The following is a 22,492-nucleotide window of genomic DNA, read 5'->3' as shown; positions in this document are numbered from 1 at the left end:
GCTAGTAGTCCTCTTCTCCCTCTTCCTTCTTCTTCGACTTTCCACCCCCTCCATTGACCACAGCTAGTTCTTTTCCTCTCTCTCTCTCTTACTATTTCTCTCTTTTTCTTATTGGCACTAGCAGAGGCATTGTAAAGCCGAGAAGCAAGCAGTCCTCCAGTCTCTGACAGTTCGGTCGAGCGTTCAGTGTGCGCGTAATCGCGAAACATTTTGTCTGGTTAGTGCGCTTGCTTGTGCTGGCTAAAGGAGTTACGAGAAATAAAATACGTTAACTACATAATCACGAGGTAAAGAAAACAAAACAATGGAAAAATAAATGTTAAATAATTTCTTTTCCCGGTGAGATTAAATCATCTTATGAATTGTGGCAAAACAGAAAACAAAGAAAGAGAGAGAACGAAAGAAATGGGTAACCAGAGTATGATATACGGGTCGAATGTTAGAAAAAGAGAATAGTTGGATTAAAGAAGCAAGCAAGAAAGCAAGCGAGCGAGTGAGTGAGTGAGTGAGTGAGTGAGTGAGTGAGAGAGAGAGAGAGAGAGAGAGAGAGAGAGAGAGTGAGAGACCAAGAGAGAAAGAAAGAGAGAGAGAGAGAGAAAGAAAGAAAGAAAGAAAGAAAGAAAGAAAGAGAGAAACGAGTGATAGAAAGATAGAGAGGAAAAGAGGGAGATAGCGAATCGCCCTCAGTGAATCGTAAAAAAGGGCGCGAGCGGTGCCCCTTTGTTCCGTGATTGGCATCGCGCGCGCATAGGTTTCCCGTGCGATGGCGCAGCTCCGATTTGTTATGTTGTGCGTTGCGTGATACGCTGTCCCGTCATCGTTGTCATCTTTCTCGTTTTCGTCGCTGTCGTTATCGTTGTCGTCGTTGTCTTGTTTTTAGGTGACGTTATTATCCGATACCGAAATCATGTTCGTGTCCTGAACGGAGAGAGAAAACGAAATCAAAAGAAAACCAATCATAAAGTGAGAAATTTATATTATACATAAATATATCTATATATATATATATATATATATTATATTATGTTGTTTCTATAATTTTATGTGCCTGTACATAAGTATGATGTATGCGTGTGTATACGGGGAGTAATGAAACAAAAAAAAGATTAAACGTGCGAAGGATAGAGAAAAAGAGAGAGAGAGAGTGAGTGAGTGATTGAGTGAGTGAGTGAGTAAGTAAGTGAGTGAGAGAAGGGGAAAGAGCAAGTTAAAAAGAGAGAGATAGAAGAATAAGAAGAGAAAGAGAAAGATAGAGAGAAAGAGAGAGAAAGGAAGTGTATCAGAACGCGCGGAGTGCGCGAGTGCTTTGTTTTGACGAGCAGCTGATCCGTGCTGTGTCGTGCTATGAATGTTTTTTTCTCTCTCTTTCTCTTTAAATTATTTTTTTATTCTTTCTTGTTCGATGTCACGTCAGTGCATTTTAACGAAGGGAAAAGCAGCTGTTAGAACAGCTTGGTAAACCAAATTGTCTTTCCTCTGTCGCAGCTGTTGTTGCTACTGCTGCTGTTGCTGGTTGGTGGTAGTTGGTGGTGGTTGGTTTGGTTGCTGGTGATGGTGGTGGTGGTGTAGTGGTGGTGATATTGATGATGCTGTTACTGACTTACTACTACTGCATTTTATTTGCAGAGCGTCGTGACGGTGGCTCTTAAATGTGATATCCAATGCACACCCCGAAGTTTTTTAACACAATCTATCATAAACCTTGAAATAAACGTTTACACGAATTTCCCTGTTACACGGTAGTGATAAGGAAAGACAATCTATCGATCGGTTGGTTGGTTGGTTAGTTGCTTGCTTGCTTGTTTCTTCTCTCTCTGCTTTGTTATTATCGTCATAGTTGGTGTTGTTGTTAGGTGTGTTTTTGTAATCTGGTTTTTGTCTTCCTCGAAAAGAAAAACTCGTTTTCACTATATACATATTTACTTATTTACTTGCATACTTTCTTATTTTTTTTACCATAGATATATAAAGAAATAAAGGGAAAGGGAGGATCGAATTTTTGAGGTTATCTTTGAAAAAATAAATTGAAGTCCTAGTTGTCGATCGAAGAGAAAAGAAATTAAATGAAGCAGTAATGTGTGTACGTGCCTGTACGCGCGGGAGAGTGTGTGTACGTGTGATGTGTACGTGGAGAAAGAGAAGAGGGACAAATAAATTGTGTGGTTGTTCGGACTTTTTTTTTTCTTTTTCTTTGTGCTATTCGCACATCCTCGTTCACTTGGTCGAAATGGAGTAGTTAGTTACGATCAATCGAAGAAACACAAAGGAACCCTCGCGAAGATTCGGGGCGTGAAACGAGTACCCCTGGTGTGCGTGTGTGTGCATGTGTGGTGTGCAGTGTATATGTGCGCGCGTTTCTTCTCTTCTCTCTCTCTCTTTCTTTTTTATTTATTTATTCTCTTTAAATCTTTTATTTATTTACTATATATATATATATATATATATTACACTCTGTCTCTTTTCTGTTTTATTTACTTACTCTTCCTCTGTTATTTTCTTCTCTCTTTCACTCTTACTATCTTACTCTTTTCGTTCTCTCTTTCCCTCTGTCTCTCTCTCTCTCTATCTTACTTTCTTACTCTCTTCTTTACTTCTCTCTCTCATACTCTTTTACTATCTTCGTTTTCTCTTTTCATTTATTCTCTTTGCTCTCTCTTACTTTTTTTTCGTTTTCTCTATTCCTCTTACTCGTTTCACAGTTTCTCTTTCTCTTTTTCTTCGTTCTCTCTCAGTTTTCTCGGTTACTCTCTCTCTTTCTCTCTCTCTCGCACTTGTTCCCAAGCAGAAAAACACGTCGTGAGAGGCCGTGGACCTTTCTGTCGGCCACCAGATGAGATGATCTTGCGTGATACAACTCTGTTCCTTTTCCTTTCCGTTCGTCGCTCTTTCGAGTTGTCGTAGTCGTCTTACATTAGTCGTCGTTGTCGTCGTCTTTCTTTCGGCTTCCATTAAAACGACGCTCGTTTTCGAGTAAAAAAAGATGGAAAAGAGGAGGAGGAGGAGGGAACCGGTTGTTGTTTGAGAGAGAAACAAGAAATATCTGATGTGTATCCTTTGCCTTTGTTCATCAGATCTTACGGTTCATAACCTTTCTCCTTTTTTTTCTCTTTTCTATATTCGTATTATTCATATATATTATATTTACTTGTATCCTTACTCCCCCACATTTTGTTTTCATACCTTCACCTTTTACAATTAAATGTATATTCGATTGAAGGAGCGGAGGAAGAACCAGACTGTTGCCGCCGTCTTCTTCGAAACATAATTTAATATACAAGGAAAAGAAGCTCACAAAGAAAAAGAAGAAGATATCATCGTACATCATCTACTACTGGATAGAAGGAAATACTAAAAGAAAGAGAAACACTGAGACGTAATAATAATAATAGATATAGAATTAAAAAAATATAGAAAAAAAAACACACGCAATATACAAACAAATTAAAAAAATAATAAGATAGATTAAAATAATAAGAAGAGAAAAGAAGAAGAAGAAGGAGAAGAAAAAAAAGTAGGTCTTTTCGTTTATAAATAAAAAGAGCCTGTTGTATAGGCAACTGTAATCTCTGAATGATCTACGACGCGATCAAAAGTCGTACGCGAGGTAGCACCGAGAGAATAAGAAGTAACAACAATAGTAACAACAGTATAAGTCAAGATCGTCGTCGTCGTAATCCTCGTCGTGGGACGAGATCATCCACCTCGTCGTGTTTAAGTTCGTCGTCAAGGTTCTCCTCTTCCTCCTCCTACTCCTCCTATTCTTTATCGTCGTCGTCGTCGTCGTCGTCGTCGTCGTCATCGAAATCATCGTCCTCGAGGAGCAACGGGATCGTTTTAGCGATCGATGCGGCATAGACAAACCGGGGCCGTACTCGCGAGCTTCGAGAAACCTGGGGTACGGCCCCGATCGAGCTGACTATAGGGGGAAGTCGTCCCTCGAGGAGGAGAGACGCCGAGGGAGAAGAGCACCACAACTACGGCGTAGTTTATTATTTCTTTTTCCCTTCGTTGGGAGAGGACCAAAAGGGAAAAAGGAACTGCTGCTGCTGCTGCTGCCGCCTGCTGCTTTTCCTCTAGGAAAAACCTTTCGGATACCATTATAAAAGGAAAAGTACGCATGCTTCGAATTTGTCGAAATCGGTGAGGATATCTGAAAGTTAAAGGAGCAGAAGAAGAGGATTAGTATTCATTTTGATCTCGAAAGGAGAGACGGCATAAAAATGCTGTACGTGTTCCATGTGGATACCGGTACCACCATCACATTCGATATCAACCTGGCCCTGCAAACGTAAGTTTTTTTTCTTTTCTTTTTTTTTTTTTTTACTGTTTTTCTATATTCCTGTTACGAATGATCCTTTTTTTTGTACATCGTATTTCGTTGATTTTTTTATTTAAATCATATTTAATCCATTCACGGAAATTAACTTTTCCGCAAATCAAGTTTTTTCTACTAATATTTTTTCTATTTTAAATGAATCATTTTATTGTCATTTTGACAAATGTTATTGCATTTATGAGATAATATTTAAATGTCGGGAAGATATAAAATGATAGATAATTGACGTGAATTTATCTGTGACGGTTCTTCTGTCGACGCTCGGAATAATTTTTGTTTTAAACATTAACATATAATAATTATGGAAATCTGTAAAAGTGACTGAATGTTTATTTTATTTTATTATTTGATGAGTCTGTTAAAATATTTTTTATACGAGATTGAATTTTCGAAAGAATTTATTCAGTGATTCTTATGTATGCTTTGTGTGGCCAACAAGATCACGCATTTCCTGAGTTTTGTAGAGACTTATATTGTCCTAAATCAAACAGACTTCCTCCGGATTATGTTCACTCAATTTTTACAGTAATTTCCGAAAAAATTGTCATGAAATATTCGAAGTAACCTTACGCGCATTTAAATCTTGAATATTACTGCAATTAGGGAAACATTTCGTCCCCTAATTGTCAGTTAGGGGAACATAATTTCCATATATGTAGATAAACGTAATCTGCAAAAGTGCTCGTGTAGAGTACAGAAGAGTAAATAAGATGTAAAAAAAAAGAATTAATTTGAAGTGCGAAACCTATATTTCTATTTTCTTATTACAGTGAGATCCAGTTATGGATATGATAATCTTATCAATTAACTATTTTTAACAGATTTAATTTATTTCAAAACACTTAATATAAAGGAAAGAAACGATAAGAATTTTTAATAAATTCCTACTAAAGGAACACTTATTCGAATCTTTGTTTTCACCGAATTACATATATTTTATTGTATACATAATTACATATAAGGAATTCATAAAAAATAGATAAATATATTTTGTTATGATGTTTACAGGTAACACTTAATAAGTTTTTAAAATAATCTTTATGTTGTTTTCGAAAGCAATTGTTTAGAAGAAATATGGCATAAATGTGTAGTGTTGAAATGAGTGTACAATTTTTGATAAATATTAAATTATACAAATAGCAATTATTGATATTAATTTGCGTTTAATAATGATATTTTATTATCTCTTTAATTTTATCAGCTGGTTATTCTTATCAAAACTTTCAAGTCTCAAGGTGATTATAAGTGGATCTCGCCAGATTTTTCTTTTAAAACGGAGATTCTCACTTGGAAAAATAAACAAAGAACTTTGTCCGATTTTTATTTTCGGTTAACTATTTTATTTCGTAAATTTTAATAAGCATGTGATAAACAAGCAGCTGTTTTCTAACCTTTTTCTTTTTATTTTGACTAGACGCGTTAATTTTTTATATTTACGTGTTATGTTAACATACACTGGGTGTATTTATTAGAATGTTCGAAAAGTAATTTCGTTTTTTCAATAAATAATATTATTGTCATATAAAATACTAAATATTTCAGAATCTCAAAGACGTTTGAAATGATCGTAAATAATCGAATTTGATGAATTAGAAAGACTATACTTTTGAAACATAAACAAAGTTCAAAATGACATCCGAAATGTTAAAATTATCGTAGTTTTATGTTAATTTAAAGTACCAATTACGATTTAAAACCGTAAAATATATTTGGAATGATTTTCATTTGGAAAAAAAAAAAGAAAGAAAAAAGATCATAAAATAGTCATAAAATGTGTTTTCCTTTGTGCCGTTTGCCTTTCGAACGAGAAACGGTTCTAATGACGTGTACGCGGATCGATTAAAGCCGGACACTATATATATATAACGTTCGATGATGTGATTTAGAGACGGTTAAAGGGCCTCGGTTGGTCAGCCGTCGAGGAAAATCGATTAGGTAGATATTTGTGTGTGTATATATATATAAATGAATGTGTTGGTTATAAATGAATAATAGAATCGTTTTTCAATTATTTAAAAACAATAAGAGAAATTAAAAAAAGAAAAAATCGTCCAAACGTCAATTAAGTTTGATAATATCGTATTTATCACGTTTCGTTTGGATTATTATGATGACATTTGCATGTATAGTTATTTGTAATTTAAAAGGAAATACTTCGTGTCTTCTTTACGTGCTTTGTGTTCTGTGTCCCCTATTGGTTCTAAATATAAAAGGAAAGGTAGGGTACTTGGAAAATAAATCGCACGAGATAAATCGACCAAGTGAGAATCCAAAGTATTTACAATTAGAACCCCTATGATACAACTTTGAAACATATTGTAGTGCATGAAACCTGCAATCAATTTCAGTTCGATTTTTTTTAATTTTCTAAGCATCGTATCGGTATGCTGTGTGAGTAGGTATATTAGATAAGGGCTCACAACCCCTAATTTAAAAAAATTTTTTTTTAATATCACGCGTTTTTCTCAAAGCTGTGTTTTTAGACAGTGTCAGCATGATAATTCATTCAGTCAATTTTTATTATTTTTTAATTTTTGGTTTTTTAAATCTTGATAATTATTTTCTCTATAGTTTGACAAGAGGTTTTTTTAATTTTTTATATATTATTAAAAACTAATTAAAGTATTTTATACTTTAGTGTGCAATTTAAAAAAGAAAAAGTTAGAAAATATTAAAAATTTATTAAGTTATCGTCCTGACACTGTCTATAAAAACATAGTTTCGAGAAAAACACGTAGGAAAATGTGAGCCCTTTAAAAACAGAACGATAAATGCTTGGATAGGTGGATGCGTATATGTATTCAGGGTATTGGTTGCAGGTCGAGACACATTTCGTCAAAGGGCCGAACCGATACCTGTGTCGCTAGGGCGGCCCGTTCTTCTTTTGTGTATTTAGGTATCACCGATACGAGTGTATATGTGTGTAAGATGCTAAGGAAATCAAAAAGTATTCTACCCAGCCTTCAAGTTCTACGTTTTTACATCACTCGCTTACAATTTGTCGTCTAAGATCAATGTTTAAATATATGTTTTTCTTTTTCTGAATTAATACAAATAGTTTCTGATACTGAATTATATTCATTGAAATATTTATCATAAAATTTAGAAATCAGTATATACGTATCAATGATTTTCTGAAGCTTACATTTGTCTTCTATTGTATTTTTCATTTACATTATCAATTTTTCTTATGCTAGTCAATTGTTCAATACCGAAATATAAAAATATGCTTTTTTTTTAATCGATGCCAATTGTTTCTGTTGCCGCATTACATAAAAACATTGTAATATTTATTATAAAATTTAGGTATCATGACAACAGTTCGAAACATAAAATGCTTCTAAATGATGTCTGAAATGTTTGTTACTAGAATTCAAATTGATTTTGAAGTTTAGAGAAAGGTTAGTTATTAATAAATGTGACTAATGAAATCTTTCTACGAAAAGACGTATATATATAATTTAATTATATTTCAACGTGTATCGCAAAATTTAAAAATTTTCTGTGCATGTATCGTCATTTAAGGTTTCATGAAAGCATCAGTTAGTTTCATTTTGCCTTTGCATTAACAATCCTTTCAGTAAATCGTGTCATACAAACGTTGAAAAACTTGCCTTCTCCCAGAATCGATGAAAGTTACAATTGACGCAGGACTATATATATGTATATTGCAACATGCATCATAAAACTTAGGAATCAATACATGCATCGCAACATTTTTCAACTATTACAGAAACCTATAGTTCTAGAATTCGACTACGAAAAAGAAACAGATAGAAAATCAAATATCCAAAATATATCATTAGAATTGTTAACGATAATTTATCAAATTGCGAAAAAATTTCTATCCTTTAATAAATATTAATAATATTCGTCTATTACTATATATAGGAGATAAAGAGAAGAAAAGAAATGATAAAAATGTTAATTTGAAAATAAGAAAAGTTCCGTCCTTGGTTAAGTCGTGAATACAACAAATGATTATATAATGATCACTCTAAAGTCTACGCTTTCCAAAGACGATGACTGTAGTTTGAATGCCGGAAAATACAACAAGACGTTAATTAGTTCCTCTCTCTTCTCCTCTTCCTCCTCATCCTTCTCCTCATCCTTCTCGTCGTTAGGAATAAATCACCGTTTTTCTCTTTAATATTTTTCTCCTCTTTTTTTTCTTCTTTTTTTTTCGTTTCCTCTCCGTTCTTTTCTTTATTTCTTAAACTCATAAAATTGCTTCTTTATGCGAGAGGTCTTGTACAAAAGAGGTCGGTGAAGAGAGTTATCCTTTTTTTTTTCTTTACTTATTTTTTTTTTTTCTTTTTCTATTTTCCCTATCGTTAATTTGTTCTACCAGTGGAGAAAAGAAGCTTCTTAGAGTTTTTCAGGATATTTGCTAGGAAATAATAAAATGTAACGGGCCTTCTCGTCTAACATCGGAAAAAAAGTACAGAGAAGAAGGGGTTTATGCTGAAAGGAAAGAGGGGAAGAGAATGGAAGGGGAAGAGAAAAGAAAAGTTTTATACCTGTTTCGAACTCTATGCAAGAGGATGATGATGATAGGTCGTGGTCTTAGAAGGTTCTTCGTTCGGTCAGACGAGAAGGCATAACGGAGCTCTTCAGGTATAAAGAAAATCTTTTGTCTCCCGTTGCTCACACGTGTGCAGTTTCGCAGCCCATGATGTGCAGGTCAAAAACCCATAAACTTTGCGGTGTATAGGCAACTGACTTCCAAAAGTTTCTTTCCTGTCTGAGAATGAACCTTCAGAAAAATTTTTAGGATTTCTTTGCTATATTCTTTTTCTTCCTTTTTTATATTAATAAAAAAAAATAATAATAATATTAATAATAATAATGCGAGAATGGGAGAAGTTCAAGAGTGAATAAATATTAAATAAATATTAAATATTATTGAATAAAAACTTTGTTTACGTTAAATAGAAAGAATTATTTTACTATTTTACACACAGCTCTCTCATATTTGATTATATTTTTTTTCTTTTTTTTTTTGGTATAACATTGTTCTCAGGAGAGTTTCAAATTTGCGACAAAGTTTTTCATAAGATTTCGTTGTAAGAATTTTCTCGGTCACCTTGACTGTTTCTTTTTAAATAAAACTTAGAATTTTTTAAAAATATTAAATTTTAAACTTTTTGTTCCTTTTCTTTTTTTGAGAACAATAGTAACGATTATTTAATTATGTTAATATACAGGATTATCGATGAAACGTGATTAGCTTAAAATTAAATGTATTCCGTTTTAAAGAGAGTGAGTTTATTGAGAATTCTTTTGTTTCATATAAAATTGTTTAAAGAGGCTCTTAAGATAATTATAATAAATTTTGTGTTAATTTTCTGGAACACGATTTCAGTTTTTTCATTCTTTTTTCTTTGCAGAATGGTTATGTTGAAACATATATTTTTTTTCAAAAGTTCGATCCTTGTGATGAATAGAACGTGATGCGATAGAAACAAATTTGACCCTGAATTTCTAGATCGAGGTTTAATTCATAAAAAGTCTTCATAACAGACCTAAGCAATGTTTACGTGTGAATCATATTCGTGATAGACGCAATACATTTTTTGTTATACTTGGTAAAGGAAGAAATATTTACAAACAGTAATGTGAGAGATATAAATCAATGATATTTAATATTATTCCATCAACAACTTTGGAAAGTTGTTTACGAATGTTCCTTCCATTATAAATTGAAAGAAAAAATATTTATTATTCCTTTTGAACTAATCTGAATATCTATTAAATGATAGACAAAAAGATGATAGGGTTATCTGTAACAAAAAAAAACGGATGACTTTTAAAATCGTGAAGGATCTTTGAAAGTCAGACAAAAAAATTGACAAAAAATTTAAAAAATATTATTGTAAAACCACTTTGTGAATTATGGCATATCAAAAAACAACATAATTATCGGCTCACTGACAACTAAAAAATTGAAGCTTATTATTTTGCATTTTTTATCTTGCATACTGTATTGTAGTTACATTAATAGTCTGTAATAGTAATATAGTACATTGTAATGTTAGAATATTTTATGATACATATGAAAAGCTTATTTACATTGTCTTTATAACATACTCATAAATTATTTATAAACTGCTATTTCACGTTTTTCTAAGGTTATAAAAAATTGCTTTAAAAAAAATGATTGAACTAAAGATTTTTTTTGTTCATTAAAACTTGTTTAATGCAATCAAAATAAATTTAGAATTTACGGATTACCGTGTAAATTTGTAGGAAAAATTTTTTTTAATTAAAAAATAACTTTACTGTTTATCTTATTACTATTTTTAAATACAATCTTAACAAATTATTTGTTTGCTACTGAAACTAGTAAACTAATTATAAATCAATAAATTGAAAAAATAAATTTTATAGTTTATATTTTTTCATTATAATTATTTATATTATAAAATAAATCACAAAATCAATTTAATCAATTAAACTTATGTTATTTTAAAAAATAAATCATTAAATTTATTTTTTAATTAAAATTATTTATTATTCCAATGATATTCGTAAAATTGATTTTTTCTATTTTTTTTTTTAAATCATTTTAATCAAAATCTAACCCTTGCCACAGAACCTTGCTATTCCTTCTGCTTATAATACAATAATTATAGTCGAACGTAATGATATATAGACATTATAATAACATAATAAAAACGAGTGTAGGTCTAACCTACATTTACATTTACATTTACATTTAAAAGATATTACACATCGATCATAACTTTTGTTTTTAACTTTTTCTAAGTTTCACGACAACTTTTTTTAAACTATTATATTTCGATTAGAATTCTTATGAAACATGCTCGCAACGTTTTTGTATCATAACCATGTTTTTTGATCTGAAAAAAAAAAATAAAAAAGATTAGTTTCTTTCTTATGCATATTTTAGTCATCAATTGAGTTGAGTAAAAAATACCTTTGTATTTTAATGCACAAGAGAAACAATCATTTTCATTTTCAACATTCTTTTTTTATGTTTTATATTTAACCTTCTTCAAACGATTTCAAGATGTTTTTTGCTCGATGTTAAGTTCCTTGATGATATCATTACTGTTAATGTGTCGGTTTTGCTCAATGTTTTCTATCATTTTATCAGGCTTTTCCAGTCGACCAGACTAAAGTGCATCTTGGACATCAAAATTTTCAGATCGTAAACGTTTGAATCAGCTTTGTTTAACACACGTGTTCATAAACATCACAAATTTTTTAACAGTCAAAGTCGAATTCATCAAATGCATCAAATTTTTTCATTGTGTTCACTTATTTTCAAGATGCAATAATTTTCGATTGAATTAACAAATATTACAACATTTTGTTTAAACCTTTGTACTCTGCTATACCACTACGGTATAACAACTGTAATAATTTTATTATGTAAATACATTTTGATTGTGTATAAAATTTCACGTTTATGATTTTTTTTAACAAATGTAGAGATAGCAAATTAATAATCAAATTAAAATCATAGATTTTTTTCCTTAATGTAATAGCATTTTCTAATGTTTATCTGAGATAGCACGGAATTATTGGTAAGTTATAATTACAAATTAGTTTTAGTGTAAAGGGTTAATTATTCTATGATATATGAGCTTTTAAAGTCACGCAAGTATTGCCAGATCCGATTAATGTGAGATCGAGCACTTCCATGTCAAATAAAATAAGCATTGGTAGGAAAGTTAACCGGAGGGCTTCATAATAGCTAAAAGGTTAGAACAGAAGACCCGGATTCGAGTCCCGGGTTCCAGTTAGTCTCTTTCTCTCTCTTACAGCTTAATTTTTATTTAATTATTATTATTACCACAGTAATACAATCCTAAACCTATTTACCACGAAAATAGAAAATAATTTTTTATCAACAGCATAGTCGAACGCACACAAACATACACTATGAATTAAGAATAATAGTTATTCTTTTAGATCATTAAAATCGAGTAACGTGGACACGCTAAGTAAGATAGATTGATGACTAATTTGGAAAAACAAAAACCGTGTATTGTTAATTCCAGAAAATTGATAAAAAGACTCTTTGCTAACATTGAATACATTTACATTCGAATCTGTATAAAAGGGAGAGTTAAATAAAACAAGAAGAATGTTTTTACTCAATCCAATAATATCCAAAGTTTACGAAAATCGTTAGAGAATTAGATAGATAATTCGAAGAAAGGGAATTCACGTTCTTCCATGCAACATACAATCTCTAAAGTATTCATTCGAGTTGAACATTTGTCTTGGTCTGGTGTTTGGCCATACTAAACGGTTTATTTCGTTGAACGACTTTCGCTTACTACGATTAGTTTCCGTACTTTTGAAACAAGAGAACGAAAGACTGTTTAGTGTCTATCTGTCTATCTGTCTGTCTCTCTCTTTTTCTCTCTTTCTCTTTTTCTTCGTGATCGAGAGAATGTAGAACGTACGAGTATAGTTCGTGGTTCTGTTAAATCGTTGGCATATGTATGTGTTTATGTATATGCTTGCAAAAGGATATAATTAATTAGCTGTGTATGCGCGCGCGTATGTGTGTGTGTGTATATATATATATTTTAGGTATTAAATTTTCACGGAAGAAAGTTTTAACCTGCTCGGCCTACTGGAACCGACATACTTTTTTTTTTCTATTTCTTTTACTTATACCACCCTTTCTTCTCTTTGTTCTAAGAAGATACGCACACTTAAATTTTCCCGTTACGGTAGTATCGTAATGGTGTTCCCGTCTTCTTCTTCTTGTTCTTGCCCCTGATCCTCTAACAGCTCGCTAGAAAATCATTTTCTGTTAGGCCATTTTCACAGTAATATTCTACTTTAGTTTATCCTTATTGATAGTTCAATAAAAACTTTAACAGCGGTTCTTTGATTATATATTCTAGCGTTTGTTAAGATATTTCATTGGACGGCATTGATTATTAGCTTGTTGTATTTTAAAGCAGCGTTTCTCAACTTTTTTTTCCTGTGAACTGCATAATTAAATATGTTTATCGCGGTGTTAATGTTTAATTGCAAGTTTAATTTAGGATTTTCTTTTTCTTCATTTTTAATTCATCGATAATTTTTTATTTAAAATAAAATTTCTTAATAATTTTACGTAATTTACATTACGAAACATAAATCATTTTTATGGTCGTTGAATAATAAATTATATGTAAATCTATAAAACTCAATCAATTTCCTTTATTTTTTATTTGATTTAACATTAAACCTACCAACACTTCATGTATATCTGTTATTATTTAAAAAAAAAGAAAATTCGTATATCTTTATATAGAATGAAATTTTAGCCAATTGGATAGTAATCAATATATTTTCTTTTATTTAGAAATGTATAATGTATATTTATGCGTTTTCACCGCATTTTTTTTATGCATTACTAAACAGGATTATTTGGCCTCGAACAGTAAGTTTAGTGTTAATGAGTTTCATAAATGAGTTTCATAAATGAGTGACTCATAGAATACTTTTTAAAAATCAAACATATTCAAGTCATTGTATATTATTTTTCAAAAATATCATTTTGTTTCTACAATATTGTTGTGTATTCTTAAAAACATTTTATAAAAATGGACTGGAAATTTTTTACAAATTAATTATTTTTTTCATTACATTGGATAATTATCAATTATCATTCTACACCCTATTTAACGCGATCCATAAGTTGAGAAACGTTTCTTTGAAGATTGATTTTTCAAGGTAATATAATACGTGAACAAAATAAATACGTACACTACCGGTCAAAATTATTTTACTCTTTACAAAAATTCCCAAATATTAAGAATAATTAAAATAAATAATTTGCCAGAGTCGTTTATCTACGGGGAACAAAATTATATAAAAATAAATCAGTTTTACTAGAAATTTCACGATAAAATGAAAAATTAAAAGAAAAAAAGAAACTTACAAAATGTTTATAAAATATTAAAAACTTTGCTTCATTGAAATAGCCACTTCCTGCTTTTCAGTATTCTTGGTATTTTATGTAATGACTTGTGCAATTTTATGAAAGTCATTTGTTTTAAGAAATAATTCAAATTGAATTATAAACTGTATCAAAAAAATGTGTAATCAATTTATTGAAAATTACGTTTTGCACAAATGAAATATTTCTTGATGAATAACACATTTGAATTGAAAATAATAATTATGTTTTTTAACGAACATTTTACATTTTGCTTTAATATAGAAATATTTAAGAAGAATTGGATACGATAAATTTATGCAAATTTTTTAATAATTTTCTAAGATGGTGAAATAATTTTGACATGTAGTGTATGTTTATCTTATATAGAAGAACTTATAAGTCTCATATTATTCAGTATATATTCCAAAGTATTTTTATCACAATGTGCTATATATTGCACTGTTCATGTCGTTTCAACGATGAGTCAGGAACGCAGAGGGTTAATGTGATTGTCATAAAGGAGTAGAGCACGTGTATTCGTTATGTTAATTCATGACCATGGTCAAATTGGTCGCTAAAGAAATAAAAGAAATATATCTTTCTTATTGTTTCGAAACGATTTCTTGAAATTGGTATTATGTCTCATACATTTTTTAATGTTTCTTTCTGCAATTTTCTACAATTACTTAAAATTACGATGATAAATTTAATCTCTTCCGAATCTCTGGTGAATATGCGAATATTTACTTTTATTTAATTTATTGTTCTTTTGTTTACTATAATATTCGTGTGTTTTTAAATTTTGTTTTAGATTATTCTGGGAAAATTTATAATAAAATGTGAACTTTATTTTTTTTCTTTTTATATTTTATTTTCTTAACTTATTATATGTAAAATACATAATAAGAAAAAAGATTTCATTATTACTAAAATAATTTTTAAATAAGTTTATTTCTAAAATATTTTTATGGTAAATAAAGAAAATAAATGATAAAAAAATGAAATTTACATTTTAAAATAATTGAAACTAATAAAAAAATACACAAATATTATAGATAATAAAATAAAAAATTAAACCTTGAATAGGTGTTAATGACTATGGGTGGTTATATATTTATATTTTATAAACTAGTTCTGAATTATATTTATTTATCCGGATGATATAAATCAAAGATGTAAATTTTTTACTTTGTGACTTACGATTAGTCATGTATAGCAGGACTTTAATTAACTTAGGTTATGGTTATCCGTTATCTTATGTTTCTTAAAAAAAAAAAATAACATTAATAGATAACGTCAAGATGTATTGATGTTTCTTTCAAATTTTATTTTTAGTATCATCTTACTTTCTGATAGCTGTAGTAGTGTTTACTGTTACTGAAATATTATTTAAAACACAGAAATGAATTCTAAAAAGAAAAAATTTATAGTTTTGTAGTAAAGGATTAACTTTTCTGTTCTAAATAATATTCCAATATAATATTTAACGTATAATAGCAAAATCGCGTTGATGTTAAATGCAAGTCGTGCAAAATTTACTTTGCATTTAACGTGTTAATTCAAACATTTACACATTCACAGCGCGTAAATATTTCTGTTGTAAAAGTCGTAGCAATTTAACTATTTGAAGTTGCAAACTAAACTAACCGGTACAAACTAACATATTTCTAATCGATTATAATAGAAATTACTAATATCATATAAATACATGCTTAACTGTGATTAAAATGATTAGATCATCGATAGAAATGTTCCGGAAAGATTGCTTTTACGTGATTAAAAAAGAAAATGCTCGATGTTAAAGCGATACAATACGTTTGATAACAATGTTATTACAAAATTATAATCAAGTATTTTATACATAAGATATATGTATACTCGAGGTTATTTAACTGTAGAATATACACGACTACAAACATAGATGGTCGACGCACCCAAATGATAATTTCTTCAAAACAATCTAAACTAACTCGAGATAATGACGATGATGATTCAACGAAAACAATGTGACGTAGATGGAAAATATTATAATAACTATAGTTCACCTGCTACTTGATTATACAGAGTTGTTGAAACACGTTTAACGTATTTAAATACAAAACACCGAATAGATATTATTGGTGTAATATCCATATCTCTTTTGTTATGCGAAAAACGTCTAAGAAACATTGACAAATGATAAAACTTATGTTTAATTAATTATTTAACATTATATATTATTTATTTTTAATTAGTTGTATCTCAAACCAATGAAATACAAGAGGAAAAAATGCTTATTCATGTTTCTAACCACTTTTTGTTCAATTTTAATATAAAGTAAAGTTAGTATTATTAACTAAACATATACATGAAGAATAATTCATTATTTAATTTCATCAATTAATATATATATAAATATATTTATGAGACTGATAAAAATAAATTGTAATTGATAAAATATCTCATATATGAAAAGAATACTTTTAATTATATTTGTAATGAGTTTTAATTCAATTTTAATTTAAAATAATAAAATTATTTTGCAAGAATGTATACGTAATATTATAGAGAAAAAAAATGGTACTATTCCTGGTAATTCGGATCTCGTAAAAATAATCGGATTAGTTTACTTATGTAGAAATTATAAAATGATTTAAAAGAATCTCTTTACAATCTTGTACTCTAAATATTTATACTAATAAAAAAAAAACATTTGTATTAAATGTTAAATATTTACGTTTAATGCAGACACCAATCATTTTGACCAGTAGTAATAGTTACAGTTTTATAAAGTGTTTCCAATCATATGTAGATCGTAAAATAAAAAGGTTAACGAACAAATTCTAATCAGTCAAATATTTATTATTATTATTATATTCGGTTGGATAAAAAGTTTTTTCGTATTTTTTAAGTAGATGGGTTTTTAGTTGGATACAAAATACGAAAAAAAGAAAACTTGTCCTATGCATTAAAAAACGAAAATTTTCTTCCACAACCCAATAGAATAGGATTCACAAATTTTATAAATTTTGTACCATATAAATAAGAATCCAAAAATATTTATATGTACCACCATAACAGAATTTTTCGATTAAAAATCAATACATTCTAAACGGAGTGTTTATAGTCAAAACTTTATTGGAACAAAGGCAAAATCTTAAAAACTTTAGAACTTTTATCTTTTGGTCACAATCTTTTTTTAATATAATAATATTATTGATTCTAATTAAAATTGATAAAAATAAAAAAAATATTTCTACAAAAAAATGCATTTAACCGCATTGGCTTCTTCTATATATATATATTCATATGTATATTCATCCTACAATTCACTTTATATTTACCGTTATATTGCGTAGCACGAGTTTCAATACTTCTGTTACAAGCGACATCGATATAGAGGATAATGTACATAATTGGCATACGACACGTGGGTGTTCTATATTCTCTTACTTATACTTACTTACATACATACATACATACATACATACATACATACATACATATATAGATAAACATGCGTACGTATAATATATATACACGAACCTTTCGAAGTCTGTGTGCTACCGCACGGCCAAGCTTTTAATGCGCACTAATGTATGACGAAAGCGCAATAAGAGGTGAGCCGTTTTTACTCTCCTTCATCTGACACTAACTGCTTCTCATTTTCCTTCTAAAAGATCACCTTTATCCTTATATACGTACTCCAATCACTTTTCATATTGCACGTTTACGTCCAATTTCACGAAAACTACGATTACATCTCTGTGAAGTTAAATTTCTTTCTTTCTTTTTTTTTTTTTTTTTTTTCTTCTTCGTTTGATTAACTTCGCAAAGATAATTTATTCTTGTTTTACATTTTTTTCTTTTCTTGAGAGTGATGTTCGTATTAGTAAGGAATTAGACGTGTGTCGTATAAGCTTGTCAGGAAGTACATATTATAATACTAGAAACGAGAAATATTTCTTTATTAAATATATAATAAATATTTTATATTATTAGCTCACGCCAAATTTTTAAAACAAAAAAATTAATATATGTATTAGGTTGGTGCGTATGAAATGTCGGATTTTAAAGTGAATATTTAAAAATGCATATCTTTTTTCAAAAGCTGTTTATTTAATCAAAATATGCTCCATTCGCTTCAATATACTTTTCCCAACGAGATTATAATGCACAGATGTCGGTCTTAAAGAAATTCTGATCTTTAGAATCAATAAACTCTGATATGGACTTTTTCAGACTGTCTTCATTTTTAGATTGTTTAGCACGTAAAAATTGTTATAAAGGTTTAAAAAAATGAAAGTTAGTTAGCGAAAGATCCGATGAATAAGATAGGTGCGCCAAAATTTCATATTTTCATTCATTTGAAAAAATTGGATTAGTAATGATGAGAATACGTTTAATCGATCCAGCTTATTTCGCTTGGTTAGTTAGTGCGATATCCACTTATCCATTTTTTTCACCTTGTCAATTTCAGAAAGGTGTCGCAATATTGTTGTATGATCAATTTTCATTCTGGTAGGAAGTTCTCTTGTAGATAAAGTTGAATTCGTTTCTAATAAATATCGTTTTTCACGGACGTTTTGGGTCTTCGACGCGGTTCGTTTTGAAGGGAAAATTCACGAGACCGAAGTTTTTCAAACCAACGATGCACTTTTGGATTGTTACCAGTATTTTTCCCAAACGCCTGGTTTATATTGCGTGCAGATTTTGCAGCATTATTACCAAGTTTATACTCATATTAAAAAATTACACGAATATCGGTTGAATTCATATCCTTATAAAATTTTTAAAAAATTTAAAAATTAAACATTTTTGAGAAAATCTGTTTTGTTGAAATGTAACTCTGGCTGTCGACAGTACGACTATAAACGAAGTTATGCCAAAAATAAAAGAATAACGAAACAGGGAGAACAAACGATCACATGTAAGGAAAATCCGACATTTCATATGCAACAACCTAATATAATATATAAAAAAATAAATAATAATATATATATACATATATTAATTTTGTTGTATATATATATAGAGAGAGAGAGAGAGAGAGAGAGAGAATAAAATATTCTTATTGAATCTTATTATTTATTAATATTAGGATTGAATGATTGAAAAGAAAAAGGATATAAGTACCATTTTTCTTTTTAATTTATAATAAATGCATAACTCTAATACAAATTAGACGATATTTATTTTAACTGCTAAACAGTGTTCCAAATTTGTGCTAATTTTATGATTTTAATTATTCAATTTAAACATTAATTAGTAAAAAAACTCATAGAAGAAAAATAATAATAATAAGTTATTAACTAGACAGTGTTATATTGTGTAGTTATGCACTTGTCTCAAATTAAATAAAAATGTAACTTCTACCATTTTTATTTTCAGTCACTCAATTTAAACGAGTCATATTCAACCATTTTTTTTCTCGGGCGACATACATTTGTTACATCAAGTGGGCTGTAAAATTGGTGTCACGTAAAACAAGCTATCAATTGTTGCTCCTATTTCAAGATTATTTATTTTTATGTAGACAAATTTCAATTCATGACTGTGCATTTAAAGAAATGAAATAAATTTTATGAAGAACCTTGACAGTCAAACATAAATCTTTAATTTTTTTGTTAGTTTTTTTACTCAATTGAAAGTGAAGTATCGTAATTTCGAACATGATTCGGCTCTTAAAACTCTCTTTAAAGTTAGGATTATCATAGGTTTGAAAGTCTTTAAAGTTTTTATATAAGTTTTAAAAACAGACGAGTATTCAGTATCTTACAGTTTTTTTTTCTGTGTGTGGTTACTTTCGTTCCAATAGGATTATTGACATAAGATATTTAAGAAATGTCTTAAATGTTTGAATTATTAATTCAAATGAATTTACTTACTTACATAATTTGATTTTTTGATTTATAATACATATTACTAATGTTTATTTGAAAATAATAAGAGAAAGAAGTTATAAAATATAGTACAAAAAAAAAGTAAGTTTATTATTAATAGATATTATTTTATTTAACGATAAAATTGTATTTAAAATTAATATATTAGTATTGTTTATAACATAATTACATAATATGTATAGTATATAAAGTATAGTAAAAGTCAAATAAGAATGTTCTAAGGCTATTTGATATATTCACAATGGTAAAACTTTGAATACGAGGAACTAGTAACAATGACCTTGAACTTCAAATATGTTGTCAAGTCATTACCCTAAGATCACTTTAAAAAATGTGCACAACTGTCACTTGCGTCTTAATAATTTATTAACACAAAAGTATTCTACTGTAAACTCAAGGGGAACAAGTACTAATGGCTTTGAGCTTGACATATGTTAATTTAATAGAGCATATCTGAACAAGTTCATGGATTTATGTAAATTAAGTTAAATGCATATGAAGAACCCCACCTGCACTCTCACCTTGAAATAAAATGAAAACTCGAATAATAATCGAAAAGTTTTTTTAATCACTTTACGTTGTCTAATAAAAAGTTAAAATAATTAATCAAAGATTTTGCAGAAATTATATATGATTTCTTAGACAAATAATATGAGTACATATGTTCAATAAAATATCTTTGTATGTATCTCTTTTTTTAATCTTTTTTATTATTAATAAAATAATTTTTAATTTTTTTTTTAATTATCATTATTTTTATATATTTATATAAAAAACTTATTTATTTATATTCTTATAAGTTAAAATATATTATCATGCATGTGTAGTTTTTGATAAATTATTTGTAGAGAAATTTTTGAATTATTAAGAAAAATTTCCAACAAGTATTTTCTTTATGATTTTTATTTCGGAAAAGATAAAAATATATTTTTAATAAGTATTAATTTTTATTATCTACGTTTATTTCGTGATAAACATAATTCTTGAAGCTAACGGTTTTAACACTGGCAACTTTTCATGATAAAATTACATATCTTATATAATTTAAACATTGCCAAAAGGAATTTAATCTTCGCAGATTAGATTTTTGATTGCCAAAGAAATTAATCAATCGATTGTAAATAAACTATGGTAAACCGTTTTTCCAACGTATGATTCTTTACTACTTTAATCTCAAGAAAACCGCACATCAAACGTATTGCTTATTATTCGAAGTATATAAATGATGAAAGTGCATCTAAAAGAACATTTAAAGTTTGTTTTGAATGCTTTAGAAATGGTGATTTTGACGTAAGAAACAAGAAACGTCCGGAGCAGCTGAAAAAAAATTGAATACATTAAAATCAACAATTACTCCATGAAAATTCATTTCCAATGTTATTATAATTTTTACAAATGTTAAACGTTTCTCCAATTGCTTTTTCAAAAAGCTTACTTGCTATGGAAAAAATGATATAAGAATAGGAAATAGCTACAACAAACATATTTTTGGGATGAAAAAATGGCATGAATTAAGTTTAAGTACTTAATAATAAGTAAATACTATTTATATACTTATGTGTTTTGTAGTATAGTATTACTGATTCTCATTTGACGTCACAAACCTTCTATGGTTTCCTTCTAAACGCTTATGATAGGATTAACGAAATATTATCCGGAATAAACACACTCGTGGTTATAATAGAACATTTGCTATATCCTCTTTACATCCAGCAATTTGAATAAATAATGAATTCCGGATGTTGTGTATCAAACAGGACTTCCTGTTATAATAGGAATTTAATTATTTATGTTCTGGGTAAGGTTTGTATCTTACTTCAAGGTGAGAATACAGCCCTCGAGGGTTCTATTAAACTATACATAAATAAATTAATCTACCAACGTACGCTTGTTTAACATAAATGGTGTTAATAAAAATTACATTTTATTTAGTAAACATACATGTTAATATTTTCTTAATGAAAAAATGAACGATGAATAAAATCTTTTAACTGCAATCAAATACAGTGATTTTAACATATGTCAAGATCAAAATTATTGTAGCTGGTAATCCGTAATTTTTATGAATATTTTGTTCTTTTCTTATTTTTCACTCCTAAGAATAAAATTTGTATAAAATTAATTAAATTTAAAAAAAAATGTTTTATCTAATAATTTATTAAAATTTGTATCAAATTATATTTAAATCAATTACTCTATACATAAAAAGAATGAATCCACGAATTTATCAAGTGGTAATAATTTATTAAAATTGTTATTTAAAATGTAAATGAATCATTTTTATTTTTCTATGCATGAAGAAAGTGCCCGGATCTATCAACTGATCCTCGTAATAATAATTTTATGATATATCATATA

The 22,492-nt window shown here is 28.8% G+C and overlaps 1 protein-coding gene and 1 long non-coding RNA gene across 2 annotated transcripts in view; both read left to right on the top strand.

Annotated features, from left to right (window-relative positions):
- LOC122524045 lies at positions 1 to 3,336 on the top strand. The gene is made up of 2 exons (XR_006305440.1): positions 1 to 287; positions 3,218 to 3,336. It is a non-coding gene; the product is annotated as an uncharacterized LOC122524045 (long non-coding RNA).
- Positions 3,337 to 3,466: 130 nt separating this feature from the next.
- LOC122524044 (RB1-inducible coiled-coil protein 1) overlaps positions 3,467 to 22,492 on the top strand; it is a 66,671-nt gene continuing 47,645 nt past the window's right edge. Inside the window, 1 exon segment of the mRNA XM_043646089.1 lies at positions 3,467 to 4,288. Within this exon segment, the coding sequence (XP_043502024.1) occupies positions 4,221 to 4,288 (68 nt within the window). The 5' untranslated portion in view covers positions 3,467 to 4,220.

This window comes from Polistes fuscatus, unplaced genomic scaffold, assembly GCF_010416935.1.
Source record: "Polistes fuscatus isolate 324 unplaced genomic scaffold, CU_Pfus_HIC Scaffold7, whole genome shotgun sequence".
NCBI lineage: Eukaryota > Metazoa > Arthropoda > Insecta > Hymenoptera > Vespidae > Polistes > Polistes fuscatus.
This window is presented reverse-complemented; position numbering and strand designations above follow the sequence as displayed.